This window comes from Limulus polyphemus, unplaced genomic scaffold, assembly GCF_000517525.1.
Source record: "Limulus polyphemus unplaced genomic scaffold, Limulus_polyphemus-2.1.2 Scaffold1257, whole genome shotgun sequence".
In the NCBI taxonomy this organism is placed as follows: Eukaryota; Metazoa; Arthropoda; class Merostomata; order Xiphosura; family Limulidae; genus Limulus; species Limulus polyphemus.
In genome coordinates this window covers 168,851-188,575 of record NW_013666867.1, presented here as the reverse complement: position 1 = coordinate 188,575, position 19,725 = coordinate 168,851, and the positions used below count along the sequence as shown (strand labels likewise).

The window sequence follows — 19,725 nt, the reverse complement described above, 5'->3', positions numbered from 1 at the left end:
GGGTTGGTGGAAAATCGAGTTTATTGGAGTGCGTTGGCAACATAAATTTTGCGAAATATGTCGAAATATTAGAGGAATGACTCATGCCACGTTATTCCTCGGGTTTCGTGTACAAGAACACAACGTTTTTCCAGGAAGATGGAGCACCGTGTCACACTGCTAGAAACACCCAAAAAGTGGCAGGAAGAAAATGGTATCCAGATGTTGCACTGGCCGAGACAATCTCCTGACATGAACCCCATCGAAAACCTTTGGGCCATACTCGACCGGCAAGTCAAGAAACAACCAAAAAAACCAACTTCGAAGAGCGATCTACTCCAAGTTTTGAAGCCAGAGAAGGCGAAAATCTCACAATCTTAAATTGACGAGATGATTCTCACGATGCTCTAAAGGATCAATGAACTCCACGAAGCGAAAGGAGGATCTACTAGATATTAATTAAATTATAAATATATCAATTCATGGGAATATGACTGAAAAATTTAATTTTTTCTGAAAAGGTGGTGTCTATTTACTTGTGACCACGCTGTATTTAGTCAGTTTAGGATATTTGCCAACAACATTGATACACACACTTTTCTTTTTTAACACAAATATATTTTTAATATAAAAAGAACAATACAATTTGCAACAATAGTTATTAGAAATAATGATTTATAAACGAAAGTTTACAAACTTGCAATATAAAGTCTTTCTTTTAGTCTGGAACTTCTTTGATATCTTATCGAGGGTTCACGATGAGGAGTTGACGTAGATATAATTTACTTAACCGGGAGCTAGCTGGCTTTGTTTTTCGTCATTTACCATCCATACACGCCGAGTTTTTCACGATGAATCTATATAATGTTTTCGTAAAAATACTAATGTCCGATGAGAATCCACTGAAGTTGAATGATTTGTAATGTTCGAACTTTAGGAAATGATCCTGGTCAAATATCTGAAGTGCTGAAGTTAAATGGTTTGTAATTTTCGAAATTTATAAATGTTCCTGGTCAAATATCTCAAGTTCCCGATTAATAAACGTTAGTCACGATTATAGCTTCCGAGGTTTACAGTATACCAACTGTAGCAAACCAATAATATGTATACTGTCTTTTGGCGTGTTGCGCTGGTTATATTTAAAGGCGTGAGAAGAGTTTCTCGAAATTTCAGCTTACGGAGCAATACTGACGATACATTAATGTTTACATACACACATGTATTGTTGATTCTTACACTCGAGAATTTCGCAATAGAGATTTAACAGCATATGTTATGTACATTTCTAAATATAAGTTTAACTTAAACAAACATCGATATTACAATAGATATAAAATAACAAATCCGTCACACAAGACAGAGCACATTCATTACAAGGAGTGGAGAATGATTTGTTGCAGGTCTATGTGCACCTGGGTTCCAGCTTAATCCATATCCCCTTGTTTTTCAGTACCAAAAAGTAAATAATTCTAAACCCACCATCTAAATACATCTCTTGATATGAGTATATGAATGTTTGGCCTCAGAAAATATGTTACATACTCTTCCAAAAGCAGTGAAGTTTCGGTGACATGACACTACTTATGTAACAACAAACAATGTGAAAATATAGTTTGATATAATGTAATTTACCCCTGTTTAATAAAATGGTCACTCAACTTAGATAAGTTCAATTTTTTTCAGATATACAATAAAGAAAACAAGAATAATTCACTGTAAATACGTGTATTAATTAATAAATATCTAAATAAATATACAATGATATTATTGCAAAACTATAAAGAAAGATATCATTCTTTAAAAATTGTAATTTAGTAGAAGACTAAACAAACATTACCTGTCATGAAAGAGTACGTACTTTATTAAAACCTAATATTATAGAAAGACACTGCAAGAAAAGAAACGCTCTATTACTCAATTTGAAATCCCTGAAAGATAAAGTCACGTTTATAAATACCATTGCAATGAAGCTGAACGTATTTCTTGGTACTAATGACAAGATAATAAGAAGGACTTAAAATCACAAGTCAAAAGTTCACAGGTTTCAAGTACCACCTCGAAATCAATGTTTGTTTTCTGTAAGGTGGGAACAGAAATTGGAATAACAAAAATTCCCTTCAATTACATATATGTTCAACTGCAAAGGTAATTTATCTAAACTGATTTCTACGCTCCATGGATAAATTTGTTTGCTGTAAAAAGCACAGAAGTACAAAAACGGCTATGTGTGCTCTAGCCACTAACAGTATCGTATACCGGTTTTTAGAGTTATAAGCCCTTAGAATTACTACTGAGCCATTGGTGGAGCCGCATAGTGGAGAACCTGTTGAGAATTCGTCAAGCTGACCTTTGAAGATTGTTGTTGAACTAGCAATTGTTGCGACAAAAATATATTAGGTGAGAAGTTTCAACAACGTCTGTTTTACTTTTTTTCCTTGGTTACATTAATTGCAGTTATTTGTGGACAATTGTAAAAGCTAGTATAATTAAAATAATAAAAAGAAACTTTATTACAAGATGAAAAATTGCAACTTTAGAAGTATGTTGTTAATTGTCACAATCCTTCAATCGATCCTTCGGATGAGAGTTCTAAACTCCCTTAGAATGTGCATACTTATCCCTGTAGCGAATTTCTTATTATATATTTATTTTAATATCAATGTTTGTTTGGATTAAATTTATATTTATAAACATATATTGCTTATACTGTTAAATATGTATTGCAAAACTCCCGCCTATACTCCAAAGTTGTAGAAGATTCTCGAAAGTAAGAAGCAACAATATATGTGTACGTAAATGCTTTTGAAAGCGCCAGTATTGTTACATAAAACTGAAATCTCCAGAAAGCCTCCACATGCCTATAAATATAATCAACGCCACGTGCCAGAGAGCGTCTATTAGTAGTTCGCTGTAATCAGTGTGCTATAAACTTCGAAAGCTATAACTGTGATTGTTATAACGCTTATGAATCGGAAAGGATTCACATCGGACATTAGTACTTTTACGAAGACATTATATAACTTAAACTCGACCTGTACTGGGCGTGTGGTCAGTGAAGAAAACAGAGCTATCTAGTTCCTCGTTAAGTGAATTGCATCCACATTAACTGAAATTTTTTTCGTTCATCGTGTACCCTCGATAAGACATCAAGGAAGTTTCAGACTAGAAAGAAGACTCGATATTGTTTGTAAATATTTAGTATATAGACCATTATTTGTAATAACTGTAACTGTAAATTGTGTTATTATTTGTATATTAAATCGTATTTGTATTAAAAAAGAAACCGTGTGTATCAATCTTGTTGGCAAATATCATAAATTGGATACATATCGGCATTTATTTATCTACTAAATCTAAATTATCATTTAACTCAGTTTCAGACTGTTCGAAATAATAACAAGTTATGTAATAAGTTGGAGGCTCGTCCCGGGTAAATTATAATACGTAGCAAAGAAACAGGTGAGATTCAAAAGGTATACACGTTCTCCAGATAAAAATATTAAAGGTAATCAAGAAGGACCTCCATCTGGAAACGAGGTAACCAGGGTATAGGTTCACTAAATAAGGCTACCACTAATAAGTTTCGTTCAATCTTAACATAACTTCAATAGCTTCAATACTCCATTACAGCGACATACAAATTAAGTCTTCGGACGGAGAGTCTATGCTAACTCGGTAACCCGTGGCCCAATGAAGTTTCGTAAAGAGCTAATCAACGTTTTTTTTCTGGTTTTGGTGAGAGTAAGAAGTTTTGTAAAGAGCGCGAACTATCGTTATGAATGATTTTTTGACTAAGAAAATAAGCAAACAAACAAACAATCTCAGACTTTTAATAGTGTATAGATAGATTCTTCAAGATCTTGTTTTTGTCATCTTACGTCTTTTAATGAAGATGGGAACATTGACTGGGAAATAATATAATAGCAAATGCTCGGCGAGAGGTTTTCGTTTATAAAACTTTGTTGTTCTTCTCGACTTGATTTTTATTTTATTACCTCATCTCCATAGTTACTATTTGCAAATAGTCAATAATATTGTAAGTCCATTTTATTGTTGTTCTTTTTACACACCGTTATAACACATTTTCATCCCATCATTTAATTTCTGTTGTGCATATATTGTTGTGTAGAAGATATTTTAAAGTGATTCATCAGGTGGAAAACGAAGTTTTATAATAATGGAGTGTACGAAAAGTGACCCGAAAAACGGCTAACTCGGTAACCCGTGGCCCTATTTTAATGAAACTTATTTTATTCTGTTTCTATTCTCATTTCATTACAAATATGGCGCTTTTATGCGCCGTTTTTGCTGTATATAATTACAGACAAGCACACACACAAACGAACAAACAATATCAGAGTTTTAGTAGTATATAGATTGTTTAATATTTAGTTGAAGTTGTTTGGAGTAGTTTGCACGCTTGTACAGTACAATAATCTCAAAGCAGGGATAACCAAGGGCTAAATCTTTATATATATGTGAACAGTAGGTTTTAAGGCAGTCATCATCTCTTTATCATATATATATGGCCCGGCATGGCCAGGTGGTTAGTGCGCTGGACTCGCAATCTGCGAATCCCCGTCACAACAAACATGCTCGCCCTTTCAGCCGTGGGGGCGTTATATGTGACGGTCAATCCCACTATTCGTTGGTAAAAGAGTAGCTCAAGAGTTGGCGGTGGGTGGTGATGACTAGCTGCCTTCTCTCTAGTCTTACACTGCTAAATTAGGGACGGCTAGCGCAGATAGCAAACAATATATATATCACTGGCTATTACCCACAATAAATTAAACTATTTTGATTTGACATGTTTGTTTTTTGCCTTCATTATATAAGAATAAGACTAGCCAAATTCATATTTTAATATTCTTGTTAAACCAAGGCACCTGTATTGCTCACAGAAGATTATTAGCGGTTAAATAAGAAATGCTCATCACACCTTGAAAGATTGCTTCTTAGTTACTTGCCTCCCAAATGCCTCAGTGGTAAATCTGAGGGCTTATAACACTAAAAATTGAGTTTCGATAATACCCGCGATGGGCAGAGCACAGATAGCGCATTGTGTAGCTTTGCGCTTAACGACAAGCAAACGTATTTACTTTTTTTTTACACGTTAAATATGGTTTCTAAAGCTGAAATTCCCACGAAAGGTCTTCAAAGGCATAAATTTCAGTCAATAAAGTTGCATGATGAACATCGTGAAATGTCATACATACATCAGAAACTTTTTGATAGAGAACGTAGCGATTATTTTTAAAGATGATTTTTTTCTCGATTACTAATACTGTATGTCACTTACATTATATGTTTTCTCTAGTAATTATTTTGTTTCTAATTGATCTAGCGTGTTAAAATTAATTTGGCTGATCCCTGAAAAGAAGAAGAAAAAGAACATTCCTTGATATTAAAAAAGACCGAGATTTGTTTAAAATAAGTCTGTTGTTCCAACTTTTTACTTAGATGGTTATGTTTTTATATCATGAATGTTTGGTATAGTTACTTGTCTGAAATCATACAGTACTGTTATTTTATATACTGTGTAAAATTATCAAATATAAGCATAAACTAATACTGTTAATGCAGTGACGTGACATCGCTGGTGCGAATTTTGATGCAACGAGCGATATGTTTAGCGCTTATATATATTTGGTTCATGTCGAATATCAGATCATTTCACAATGTAATGCCGTCACAGATAGGCTTATAACTGAGTATACATGCCAATACCCTATGGGCCAGGTGAGGCATAATGGATAGCGTGCCTCTGTATGTACCAAATAGATCAGAGTTCGTGCCCGAGATATCTGACAAACACATTTCTCACTTTTAACTTATGAATGCGTTATAAAAGTGACAGTCATTCTCACTATTTGGTTAAGAGGGACTATATAAGTGTCAGGTGATGGTGAGTATTTTCCATGCTCCCTAGTCAACAGTCCTAAGCTAGAAATTGCTTTACCTGAGCTTTTGGGATCTCTGACCTGGCTGTTTAGTCTATGTCACATAAGGTGTGTTTCAAGTTGAAAATACTAAAGCCCCATATAAAGAATAATATTCTAATACTAAAATAATAAAGAAATACAAAACCCAGGACGCACCAATTTCGAAGATGAATATTTATAGCATAGTGAACAGTATCAGCAAAGAAAGATCAACATACCTATATAACAATGTAAAAATCACTTAGATAGCATTACACCACAGCAGGACTGCCGTCACCATTGCCACAGTTCATATACTGGTTGTACAGGAAAAATCCAAACCTACCACAAAAGTATTCCTTACAAGTCGCACAACATAATTCACAAAGAGTTTGCCCTTTGAAGAAAAGTATGAACCAAAGCTGCAGAAGCTGCTCCTCAAAAAACCAAGACTGCACAAGCTGCTCCTATAAATCAAGACTGCACAAGCTGCTCCTATAAATCAAGACTGCACAAGCTGCTCCTATAAATCAAGACTGCACAAGCTGCTCCTATAATCCAAGACTGCACAAGCTGCTCCTATAATCCAAGACTGCACAAGCTGCTCCTATAATCCAAGACTGCACAAGCTGCTCCTATAAATCAAAACTGCACAAGCTGCTCGTACATTCGCGCAAAGCTGCTCAAGAGCTACTACGGTACTAGTCCCTAATTTCGTACTGATATACTAAAGAAACGCTAGCTAGTCAACAGCTCCCATCATCAATTATGCGAAGTAGAATTTCTGGACTGTATGGCCAGGATGTCGAGAAGCTATGGCTACTACACCAGGGTAAAACGCCAAGCCACACGTCTAAGACAATATTAACATTTTTACAAACCATGGTAGATGAAACCAGTGTTCATACTATCCCCTTCTCCGAAATACGTGTGAAGGCACTTGACTTTAATCCAGTCACGTTCTATTTTGCATTTATTCTGTTTAAATATGTCCACCTTTAGGGAAGGATCTATGGAAGACTTCTCAAGTTATGTGGTCAAAGATTGACCTCCTCCCTCCTTCGCAGAAATTGTGGTGTTGGATTCAGAATGTAATCCTGGCCATCAGACTGAACACACTTCACGATGAAGAACTACTTCCCAGGGCAGCTATGGATCTAGAACATCGTTATAGAAAGTACAGTTAACTCTATGCTGGAAACACTTATAAAATGTTATATATGTTTCCTCGCTGCAGTGAAACAAATAGCCAAAAAGATTATAATATTTTTTTTTCTTGTGATATCAAAATGTGGCACAGAAATATTTTTGTCAATCTAATAATCATAGGTCTGTACCCACGCCCCCAGTGGCACAGCGGAATGTCTGCGGACTTACAATGCTAGAAACCGGGTTTCGATACCCGTAGTAGGGAGAGCATAGAAAGCCCGTTGTGAAACTTTGTGCTTAATTGCAAACAACCAGCCAAAATTTCTCGCTGTAGTGATAATATAATATTATACTTCTTATCTATTAGACTTTGTATCGTAATACTTAAATATACACGATATTATAGGCCTACCATATTTCGTTCTGGAACTATTTGTTTTGGAAAATAAAATACATTATTTTGTTACGATAATTCGTAATTTTTTCCTATTCATCTTTCATACAGTTTATGCAGAAATGTCTAATATGGCATGTACCTTATTTTAAAAGAGTGTAGCAGCCGAAAATTGAGAAAAACGTTCCCATTCTTTCTTTTTCTCCAGACGTTAAAAACGGAACTTAAAAGTTTGGATTATTTAAGAAAGTTCTCATGGAAACAAAGATTTGTTTAAACAAATATAATTTTTACAATATACTTTTTTTTAAATTGCAGTTATGTTGTAATTAAAGTAAGTTTGAATTGCAATTTTTAAATATACACTTTCAAGTTTTATACGCAACTAGTGGTAGTAAATAAACTACTTAGATTAATCTGTGATATCATTATTTGGTGGCCACTAACCGACATATTGTGGTTACAAATAAAAGGAATTACGAAACAGCAATAAGATGCTATTTATTATAATTAAAATATCAATTGGTGTCAAATTTGCCTTTCCTTATCGCATATTCTTAACTAAACCTTGCTATATAATATGTCGGACAACGTTATCTAACAATTTTCATCGGAAATGTACTTAAGGCATATGATGGTACAGCAATCTGGTTCTGGTGGTTTTCTTCAAATTTTGTTCAGCTGGTATTGTATGCATTACTTTCAGACGAACACCAAAGCTGAAAGCAAGACTCAAATGACTTGGTTTAAGAGGAAGGAAATATGAATTGTCTGCATTTGACCCACACTTTTCTGGGAACTCCAACAGCGTAAGCATTTTTTTTAAATATATGCATGTAGCTTATCAAAAGAGTAAGGTAATGTATATAGAATGAGAAAATTAAAATGTCAATACAAATACGAAAGTGTAAGAAAACAGTTTTATCCAAAACTAGATCTACCACTAGAGTCGATTCACGTTAACTGCATCGAACAACATTTCCTTGTGGTTACTCCTTTCAATTAATAGCACAGAATTTATCCAGAAAGTTTATTTTAAATCGCTCATTTATATTGTAATGCGTCCATTCTGATATAAAACGAGGGGAAAAAAGTATTAGTGTAATCCGAAATAGTTCCCCTCGACACATAAAAGAGTTATTATTACCTTTGTGTAACTAATCCTAATATTAACCAGAAAAAGGCCGGCTTGTCGGGCTGCGTACCGAGGGTCCGAGATTAGAGACGTAATGCCCTGAAGATGCTATGCACTTTTAAAAACTGTGGGCTGGCTATAAGAATGGCATTCAATCCCGTTATTCGGCTTAAAGAGTCGGACAACCCTCTTGTGGTAGCGGGGTACTTGGCTGGCTTCCACCCCTTTTGTCACTAGATCAAAATAAAGGTCGTTTAACCCATGCGCGCATGGGACGCCTTTTAGATTGAAAATTTAAGTTACATCAGATAAAACCATGACCTTTAGTTGTAAAAGTACGTAGTTGCACTATAATTTATTTATTTATATATCTTAGTAAAAAATAATATTACTTATATATGAAGTTGAAAGTACACGAATTCTGTTCACCATCACTACGAAAACAAGCAAAGTTATAAAGCTGAAACTTAACAGGCAGAATAGAAACGTCTGTCATTGTCAAGAAACTGTTTTTGTACTGAGTGGAATTTTCAAACAATATTAAACTTTATTGTATGATATTATTCATTATTATTAGTGAGGCGTTGTAATAGAGCATCTTGTAATTTTTTTCTGTTTACGTTGTACTAAACAAGGTTATATTATTGTGCTTGTTCAGCTAGCCAGTTCTTTTTGTTTAATAATTCCTTAAGGGAAACCTTTGATAGGTTTGTATTGTTTTGTATAAAGTAGGTCTCAAGTTAATAACAACTTATAGAAAAGAATAAAAATAAACTTGATTAAAGAACATAAACTATGTCACCTTTTGGCATTTAGCTAAAGGTTTAACACCTTTTGTTCTTGTATTAACTTTGTCGGTGTACATGTATTCTTTTCTATAAGTTGTTATTAACTTGAGACCTACTTTATACAAAACAATACAAACCTATCAAAGGTTTCCCTTTGATAAAGGGAAAAATAAACTTGATTAAAGAACATAAACTATGTCACCTTTTGGCATTTAGCTAAAGGTTTAACACCTTTTGTTCTTGTATTAACTTTGTCGGTGTACATGCATTCTTTTCTCTAAGGTTTCCCTTTGATAAAGGGAAAAATAAACTTGATTAAAGAACATAAACTATGTCACCTTTTGGCATTTAGCTAAAGGTTTAACACCTTTTGTTCTTGTATTAACTTTGTCGGTGTACATGCCGCTGTCGCTTATATAAGCAACCTTCAGACTGTTATTCTTTTTTTCTTTTCCGTTTAAATCACAGACAGACCCTCACTTGTAAAGCCTTATAAACTAGTATAATAGCATGCAAGTGAAAACACTTACCTTATTATTGTTCTGAAAATTAAATTGTGAAATTATAATTTTGATATAAAGTTGACCAGACACCTAACATTCATTCATTTACATAACATTAGGATTTATTCCGTAAGCATTCCCATGCCAGCAAATGTATGCATCCCTGAGCTGAAATATTTTCTTAAATATTTGAATTTGAATTTTAGAATGTATAAATAATACCAAATTTTAGGTAAAAAAAAAAAGATAATTGAACGTTTCACAACTACATCATTTATTCACGACAATAGTTTCGCTAGTACATTTGTCTTATGGAGTTTCTGCAAGTACCGACGGTTTTAAGTATCAATTATATACGTAATATTTGAAAAACCACTGGTATAATAATTTAGACTACTAGTATAATGGATCTATACTTATATTTAGTCCATTCGAAAACTGAGTGTTTATGTTTAAGTATTGTAATACAACGAGACGAATAATATAAGGTATATATGTTTTTTAAACAGTTCTATTTAGCGGGCTTTGTTTTGTGCCTTAGATGATGCAGTCAGAATATTACGTGGCATATTTAATATAAAATAATACACACACACCTATACATATATAATACATCAAGAATAAATTCATTCTGAATCTATGTTAAAAACTTAGAATACTTCAGAAAATACTATTAAAATAAACCAATTTAGCTATGAAATGTTTGGTAGGAGTAGCGAAAACTTTGCCTGAACGCACTAATTTCAAATAAAAACAATTCATGCTAGATATCAACGTTTAATTTTATATTTCCATACAAGTTTTTGCTGTGCTTTAGAGCGCCGACTTCTGCTTTAGAGTAAATAAAGTTATTTCGATATTCTTTTATCAAACCCAAATCAACAAATGTCCGTCAGTATTCCAATTAAGTAATTATTAAAAACTAGCATTTTTATAGATAAAGCGTTCTGTTTTTGTTGTTGTTTTCAATACTATTTAGCTCACAAAATAAATAAAAAATGCATGTATGTCTGGCTTCTTGTTTTGTTTTAGTTTAAGTGGAAAAGCCGATAAGTGAAAAGAGACTTCAAGATCGGAACTTCAACCCAGGATCCCTGGCTAACTTATAAAGTTTTTTTACTACAACTATGATCCACAATATAATAGGTACACAGTGTTACATTTATTTCTAACTTCCATTACATTTTAAATGAAAAAAGCCGATAAATGAAATGAAAATCCGGAACTGGAACTTTAACCTAGGACCTCTGGCTAATAGGGCCAGTGCTTTACCACTGAACTATCCAAGAATACAAGCCGCCTCCGTCAATGTCACATTTAAAGCTTCTATTATCCAGCCAGGGCAGTACCAAGGGCACTGCGATCGGTGCGCCCGCACAGAGCGCAGACCCGTAGAGGGCGCAAGTTTGCATTTTTGTAGGCAAAGAGCAAGTAGTTTGGATTTTTTGAGGAGTGCAAAATTTATATCTCGCATAGGGCGCCATCAACGCCCTGGATCCAACATACTATGTTAGGATAGGTGCACATACCAAATCATAAGGAATCTATGTATAGACTTACATGAGAAAGCCGATATTAAAGTTTTTTCATCTTAATTTCAATGTTATACGTTACCCTTTTATTGTTCCTTGTTTTGTTTTATTGTTGTTGTTTTTACCTGTAGGTATCTGTTTTCGCGATCGTCGTTATAAGAATCTCAAATTAAACCGGGGTTTAAAGACCTTCCTGGTATTTCAAATCCTAGTTTTTGTCCAAGCTCAAACAAAACTCTTCAAAAACAAATTAGATCATCATTTATGGTTTCTAGAATCCTATGTGTACTAGCTTATTTGATTCTCGGAATTACCGTGAATCATCTTGAATTCGTGGAAACTTTGTGCTCTTGGAGTGACTGAGTTGTTTTATATATTAAATGATAAGATCTTATAGGCTGGTTACGTTTTTTGAAACTCAGTTGTTGTACCGTATTTTTTTCTATGTATCTACATACACATCATTTTAATTATAATTTTAAAACTTTATATGTTTTATATTAAATTATTTCATTTCTTTATTCTTAGTAACTAGCTTACGTGCCCGTTTAAAGCTCGGGAAAAACATAGGAGCCCCAGGAGGGAAAAGGGAGTCAGATCCGAACGCCCTAATGCCATTCCCCCTGGAGTGTCTTAAGGGTGCTTTCGAAGTGGCCTGGCCTAGCCTAATGGTTAGGGCGCTTGACTTGCACTCTGCTGATCGCGGGAGCAAATCCCTGTCACCGAACATGCTCGCCTTTTTAGCCGTGGGGGCGTTAACGTGAAAGTCAATCCTAGTATTCGTTGGTAAAAGAATAGCTCGAGAGTTAGCGGTGGGTGTTGTTGGTTGGTTGCCTTTCCTCTAGTCTATCACTGCTAAATTAAAGACAGCTACTGCAGATAGACCTCGGGTAGCTTTGCGCGAAATTCAAACCAAACCAAGCCTTCGAAGTTTGGTATAGAAAAGTAGAATAGCCCGGGAAACACTTAAGGACCCCTTCCCCCGGAGGATGACATAGGGGTCACGTCCAAATGCTAACTCCTCTTTGCTCTAAGAGTACATTCCAAGTTTGGTTGAGATTGGTCAAATAGTGCTGGCGTGAAAAGTGGCCACAGAGACTCCACTTCTGCTTTATATATATAGATTACACGCTACAAGTTTGACCGATAAGTTTGTTTTTTGTTTGTATTTAAACGCAAATCTACACAATTGGCTACTTTCACTGTGTCCCCCCCCCCCCGCGAATATCAAACCACAATTTTTAGCATTATAAGCCCTTAAGTTTACCTTTGACATTAAGGGGCTGGAGCGATAGATGAAATTGTTTGATGTAGTGTTTGAATCATTCAATATTGATTAATTCTGGATATATCTAGAATGCAAGAATAATTCTACCTTAATAAAGATCATTGAAGACAAGAGAAAAATTAGGTGCAATTCTAAGTTTTACTAATGAAGTAAAGTTGATATCACATAGGCAGTGACAAAGTTGTCGTTCTGTCTGTCCAACACAGGGAATCGGACCTTGGATTTTAGCATTGTACGTCTGCAAATTTACAGCTGACCCACCAAGAGACCCGAAGTGTTGATCGCAAACATAGTTTGTTTGCTTACTGTTAGACACAAAATTACACAATGGGTTATTTGTGTTGTACCCATCGGTTTTTAGCGTTTTAAGTCCCTAAACTTACCGCCAAACTACCGAAGGACCGCAAACAACAGAGAAGAGCATTCTGCGATATTGCTAGCGTGATAAATTATGATCTTTATAGAACTATTGCAATAACAAACTAGAGGGATACACAGAATTGATCATATTCGGTCCACAAAAAATGCGAAAATGTGTCCATATGTCTGTTATCATCGGAAACGGACCATTTTTGGCAGGACAATGACGAATAATATTCTACATATGTCCACCAAATTTCATCAAAATCCGATCATTTTGACTAAGTTATAAAGCAAAAATAGTGTAAAAAATCGATCCCCATGTTAACAGATAGGGATTTTTTTGGATATTCGTGACCTTCACCCTCCTATAAGTTGGGTCATAGTCCAAATATCTACCAACTTGTGTCCAAATCCATCCAACCGTTTGCGATAAATCTTGCTGACAAACATACACAGACACACAGGGGTGAAAACATAACCTCCGTCCATCTTCTGGCGGACGTAAACCGTTTTATACAGTGAGAAAATCTATGGGCTGTAGGCCGCCGTATTTGTTTTTCATTTGAATGGAAATTAAATCCCACCTATAGAAAAACCCTTTCGGAAGGAAGGTTTTTGAATTAGTTGAATATGAGGAATAGAAATTATCTTAAAAGTGTTATCCATAAACTTACTCAGTTCGCGCGAGGAACTGTGTTCCTTATTAGATTAATAGATTATTTGATAAATAAAGAGTGAATGTTACATGCGAGTTACATGCGTTTTTCTTAGAGTACGTGCCAGGTTTGGTGGCAATCGGACTAGCGGTTTGCTAGCTATAAGCAGGTACACAAACACAGACGTTTTTCAGGTAGTGGCTTATATTCCAATGCGTGTGTTTCTGTGCGATTTGACAGAGACGTGTTATTTCAACGACTACCGATATAAAACAAGTCAGACAGAAAACGGTGCATTTTTTTTTTTTTTTTTTTGCAGAATATAATATGATTATTAGTCTGAAATATTCCTGTATTTCAACTTATGATCATTGAAGGTGAAAACGTACATATAAACCTTACTTTCTAATGATACAGTAATATAGGTTATCTAAAATAAACTTTCTTTAATGCTGGTTGGGTTCGGGTTAGACTTGTTTCGACAAATACAATGCCTTTGTTAGAAACCCTGGACTATAAGGAACCATATAAAAAGAAGGTCAAGCTCTATTAAGTTTTAAAAATCCAATTGACATGAACCTTGAATTTGTAGATATTGTAGCTAATTTTTAAGAAATGTATGTATTTTTACTCAGTTTATATTTGAAAGGTAACGAAATGATAAGTAAATCAAAAGGTAATTGAGCTTTCTAGGTTTGTGAAATAATTTTATCAGGTAACTTTAAATAAACTCAGCAACAACTTAATAATCTTATCAGTAACTGCTATCCCATTTTTATCCTAAACAGCACAAACAACCCCATCTAGGGAGCTGTGTGGGTCAAATTAATTATTGCTTCTGTGTTTATTTTACCCATTACATGGCTTTAGTATTTTATTTATGGGACCCTGGTATGGGCTAGTGGTTAGGACACTCCACTTGCATGTCGCTAGTCCGAATCCCATCACCGATCATGCTCGCCCCTTTTAACCGTTAGTAAAAAAAGAGTAGCCCAAGAGTTAGCGGTGGGCATGAGTGTCCGCAGGGGGGAAAGGGCACTTCACCCTCTGGAAAAATCAGAAACATATATCTCTCTTAATTCGTTCAGTATATATATATATATATATACTCACGATTTATACTTTGTCCCACCCCCAACCAACTGCTTTCCCCCTAGTCTATAACTTCTAAATTAGAGACGTCTAGCGCAGTTAGCTCTCGAGTAGCTTTGCGCGAAATTCCAGAAACAAACACATAAACAAACTATTTCTGGATTTTTCGTATGCATTTTACACTGATCACGAATGCACGCATTACTATATTTATGAGAGTGAAGCTGCAAAGTGAAGTTGGTATAACTTACTAGAACGATACACTAAGTTACTCCAAATTAGCCTTTGCGTGTAAGCACGTTGCCTTAACACTTGAAGCGAGGGTTGTGGAGAGATGGCATTAGGATTTTTTTTAGATCAGGGTTTTCGTATTTTAAAACTATCAAACAAGTTTTATTTATTTCTTGATTTTTATTTGCTTCTTCTTCTTCTTTTTCTTTTTTTTTATACTGGCGGGATGTGGGGAGGGTTTGTAGGTGTTCAGAATGTTTTTTTTGTTGGTGTTTTCAAGATGTATATGATGAAGATTATAGTAGATGGGTGTTGTCCTTCAGAGCCATACGTAAGCCTAGGTATAGGCAGTGGCAGAGTGTGTCACACAATTCAATCAGCAGTATAAGCTCTAGAATTACACATATTTAAATTTTTGTGACGATCCATGGGCGGCAGAGTTCGTATGTAACTGATCGCCACATCAGAATAGTTTGTTTTTGAATTTCACGCAAAGCTACACGAGGGCTATCTGCGCTAGCCGTCCCTAATTTAGCAGTGTAAGACTAGAGGAAAGGCAGCTAGTCATCACCACCCACCGCCAACTCTTGCACTACTCTTTTACCAACGAATAGTGGGATTGACCGTCACATCATAACGCCCCCCACGGCTGAAAGGGCGAGCATGTTTGGTGGGACGGGGATTCGAACACGCAGATTGCGAGTCTAGTGCCCTAACCACCTGGCCATGCCGGGCCTGTGCTGAATTGGAAACCTAAATAAAGGACAGATTCCTCATGCTATCCAAGATGACTTTGGCACGGCCTGCTGGTTAGGGTGCTCGACTCGCAATCTGAGGGGCGCGGGTTCGAATCTCTGTTGCCAAACATGCTCGCCCTTTCAGCCGTAGGGGCGTTATAATGTGGCAATCAATCCCACTAAACGAGTAGCTCAAGAGTATTGCCTTCCATCTAGTTTATCACTGCTAAATTTGAGACGTCTAACGGAGATAACTCTCGTGTAGCTTTGGTGTGACGGGGATCCGAACCCCCATCAGAATAGACTTACACACATTGAAGTTTTTATTTCACTAAATATTGGCGTAGGTGGAGTTTGGTATAGACAAGTTCATTGGGATGAAGACTAGACACGTATTAGTTCTTTTTTTGTGCGTGTGATTGGTTAACTGGTTATGAGCGGTTGCGCTAATGATGATATATATATAAGTGTTAAATTATTCATATAGTTTGAGTACTTGTTGAAATATTTGCCAAAGAGGTAGCATGCACGTGCATTATCACGCATAGTAAATGTACGTTTAGAAAATTAATCATGAGGGAACGAGATGAAGCGAAATCCTTTTATAATTAGTTTTATTATATACTAATGCAACTCAAATGAATGACCTTTCATTTGTATTTATTTGATTTATAATCAGTTTTAGTTCATATCAGCTCGTTTTAGTACATTTCCAGGAACGTACTCTTCTTTCGAGATTGCAATTATATTTATGTATATGTGTTGTGTACGTGTGGTTTAAAATAGTTACAATAAAATCTAAAACTAACAAACCATTTTTACTACAACATTTTATCTTCACTTATAACAAATAACATAAATAATGAACTGTTTGTCGAAATCATTTTCATGACACGACATAAATAAAGTTATAAGTGAATTCGTGGATTCTATATTATCACTTTAGAAAGCTGGATGTCAAGTATGGGTGGTGATGTTTTAATGAACCTTACACGTGTCGAACTCAAGACTAGAATGGGTACAATTTTGAAAAGTACAATCCTTATTATTGGTAAAGTTTTAAAAAATAATGAATAGAAAGTTACATAATCATCATCTAATGGTATAATAATAAAATGGAAGATGGAGAAAAGTAATTCAAGGTATTACAGAAGGTATTAATTAGCATACACATTCACACAGTAGTTAGAAATAACTGTACAAGCTATGATAAGTTTGTATTATTATTTTTAACCCGTTATAATAACATAGTCAACAAAAAATACTGAGATTATTCTTTCATTATTTCCCAATAACACACACACACATATATATATATATACCTGTTAAACGAATTCAAATAGAAATCTTCTTGAAAAACAAATATCTTGTAGTGGTGGCATTTAACGAGGTAGTACCAACCATCTTAACAAACAAAATATGCTGAATCAAGGTTTTCCTGCAATAATACTTTTAACCTTAATTTTTTGGTAATTAACACGTATGGCATTCTCAGGTTCTCTGAATTCTCTCACACCGTAGTCTGAGATCTGCAAGATAATAGAAGGTTTTGACAGATACTGTATCATGAAGCAGTGCCTGAATTTTTTTCTGCCCTTGACTGAGTCTTAATTACAAGAAAGAGACTCTATACGAGTTTCCAAACAATCGTAATATTTATTATAACAAAACAATCACAGATCAAGTTGACAAGTGCTTTAGAAGAAAAGAGAGAGAGAGATTTCTATTCGTGTTCTCTGGCCAGTCTACTTCTAGTCCACAAATATTGGAGGTAAATTAAATTTATGGTGTTAGACTAACAGCTTTCTAACAAAGATCTGGCTCAGAAATGTGTCTCAGACTATACGTATCAATTCGTAAGTAAAAATCTAAGCAGGAAAATTATCTGAAACAAACATATAGTTAAGCTTCTCCTCTCCAGGCACTCGTGCTATCTACGTGACTGAGGGACACTCTCAATAAAAGTTGTCATGCCCTTGAGACAACACCTGACTTGCCCCCAGAAAAGACCACTGTTGCCATCTATAGTGCTATCTCGTGATACTGCAATCTTCCCTAATGGAGAACACATATGATGTACTTGGTGGCTCATCCTGTCCTGTGAATAACTAAGAGTGAGAAATTTAGTAGTTCTCTTGAGTGACGTTCTGTATTAAGAACAAAACCTGAAGTTTACTGAAATTTTGAAAAACATGTCAAGTAAAAAAGTGAATAGGAAACGTATGGTATCCTGAAATACTACACATGACAGTACAATCAGATCAAACATACTTTTATTTATAGCATACTTGTTCAATGGCTAAAAGTCAAAATTAGGAATGATATATTATGTACTGTTGACTAGGATAGCTTGAATAAGGGGATGACGGGTAATTTATTTCAAAAGTGGTGTCTAGTTTTTATATTGAGCAAGAATAAATGTTCAGACATTTTGCGAACGTCTATATGAACATCTATGGACGAGTTACTAAAGCTTAGTTATCGAACATATTTAACTTTTAAAGGAAATAGCATATTCTTTGCCCGACCAAAATGTCCTTAATACAACTTATAAAATTATCTCTTTTTAACCGCGGCATAGCGGCTCATAGAATGGATCTTTTTTTCAAGTATAGACTTTTAGCTCATAGCTCCATCATCTCTTGACCGATTTGAGATCTAATTACTGTTTTGCACTCAGGAAGTCAAGCCCTTTCGACTGAGATATTTGATCAGGCCCAAGATCTCGCAGATTAATTTACTCTAATACCGCCTGAAAGAATTTCAATTTGAGGGTAGGCTCGTATAGATCGTGATGAGTAATAAAATCGGGTATACAAGCGCCCCATGCTTGCTATTGCTGACGTACACGAATATAGCTAATAAAAAGGGGGAAAGGTCTCATAGGTTAATTTATTTTAATTATGCTTAAAACAATTTCGAGTGCCGCGGATATTGAGAATTCCCTCTTGTTGTTCGTTTGAAACAGTTTCAAAAATTGTATTTCGATAGAGATTTTTAAAAAGATGAGTTTGCGTAAGGTAATAATTTTTCACAAAACATTACGACCCTACCGGTTGCATAACAATAATATGCCCCCCACATTGTAAACTAATAGTAATCATGCTTTTCATGGAGTTAATTACTTCTTACACTGCTTACAAAGTAACAGCAACACTATTACTGTCGCCTTCACATTTCCTGTTTTTCAGCTATTTTGTTATTTTTTGTATAACTCCAAGCTGTTTATCGTTAGATAATTTTTCCCGCTCTCTCTCTCCAATGTAAAAAAAGCAGTATCATCTATTAAACAAATGTTAATCATAACTATTAACTATTGGAACAATATACAGTTAACATTTTAAGTTGTTACCTTCGCATTCGAAAGTGACGGAGGTTATTTTTACCCTTGTATGTGTGTTTGTCAGCAGGATTTCTCGAAAACGATTGAATGTATTTGGACGAAAGTTTGTATACATTTGTACTATGACCCAACTTAGAAGTGCTTAGGGTTAAGATCACGAATATCCACATAATCCCTATCTGTTAACATGGGAACCGATTTTCCACACTATTTTTGCTCTATAACTTAGTGAAAAATGATCCGTGTTTTGATGAAACTTGGTGGGCACATGGAGAATGTTACTTCTCATTGTCCTGCCAAAACGTGGTCCGGTCCGTTGATAACGACGGACATACGCACACATTTTCGCATTTTTTTAGGGTAGAGTATGATTAATGCCGCGTGTCGGAGGCATGCGCTCTACTGAGTGCCCCTGTAGTTTAATTTCTGTTACTGACCATGTTAATAGACCTATTCAGTCAAATCGTTTCTTTTATATTATAAACGTTTTGTATGTGAAATAATTTTGTTCGTATCTGCTGAAAATATGTTTAATTTTAAACATTTGTTTGTTTGTTTGTAATTAAGCACAAAGCTACACAATGGGCTATCTGTGCTCTGCCCACCACGGGTAT

The 19,725-nt window shown here is 35.1% G+C and overlaps 1 protein-coding gene across 3 annotated transcripts in view; it reads left to right on the top strand.

Moving 5' to 3' along the window:
- Positions 1–19,725, top strand: part of LOC106462813 (growth factor receptor-bound protein 14-like) — a 55,766-nt gene that overhangs the window by 2,076 nt on the left and 33,965 nt on the right. For 2 of the 3 annotated variants that reach the window (XM_013922773.2, XM_022390182.1), the window contains exon 2: positions 8,150–8,252. The exons of the other annotated variant lie outside the window; for it this stretch is intronic. In XM_013922773.2, coding sequence (XP_013778227.1) covers positions 8,206–8,252 — 47 coding nt within the window. In that variant the 5' untranslated portion in view covers positions 8,150–8,205. The remainder of the gene's footprint in view (positions 1–8,149; positions 8,253–19,725) is intronic. 3 annotated transcript variants of the gene reach the window in all.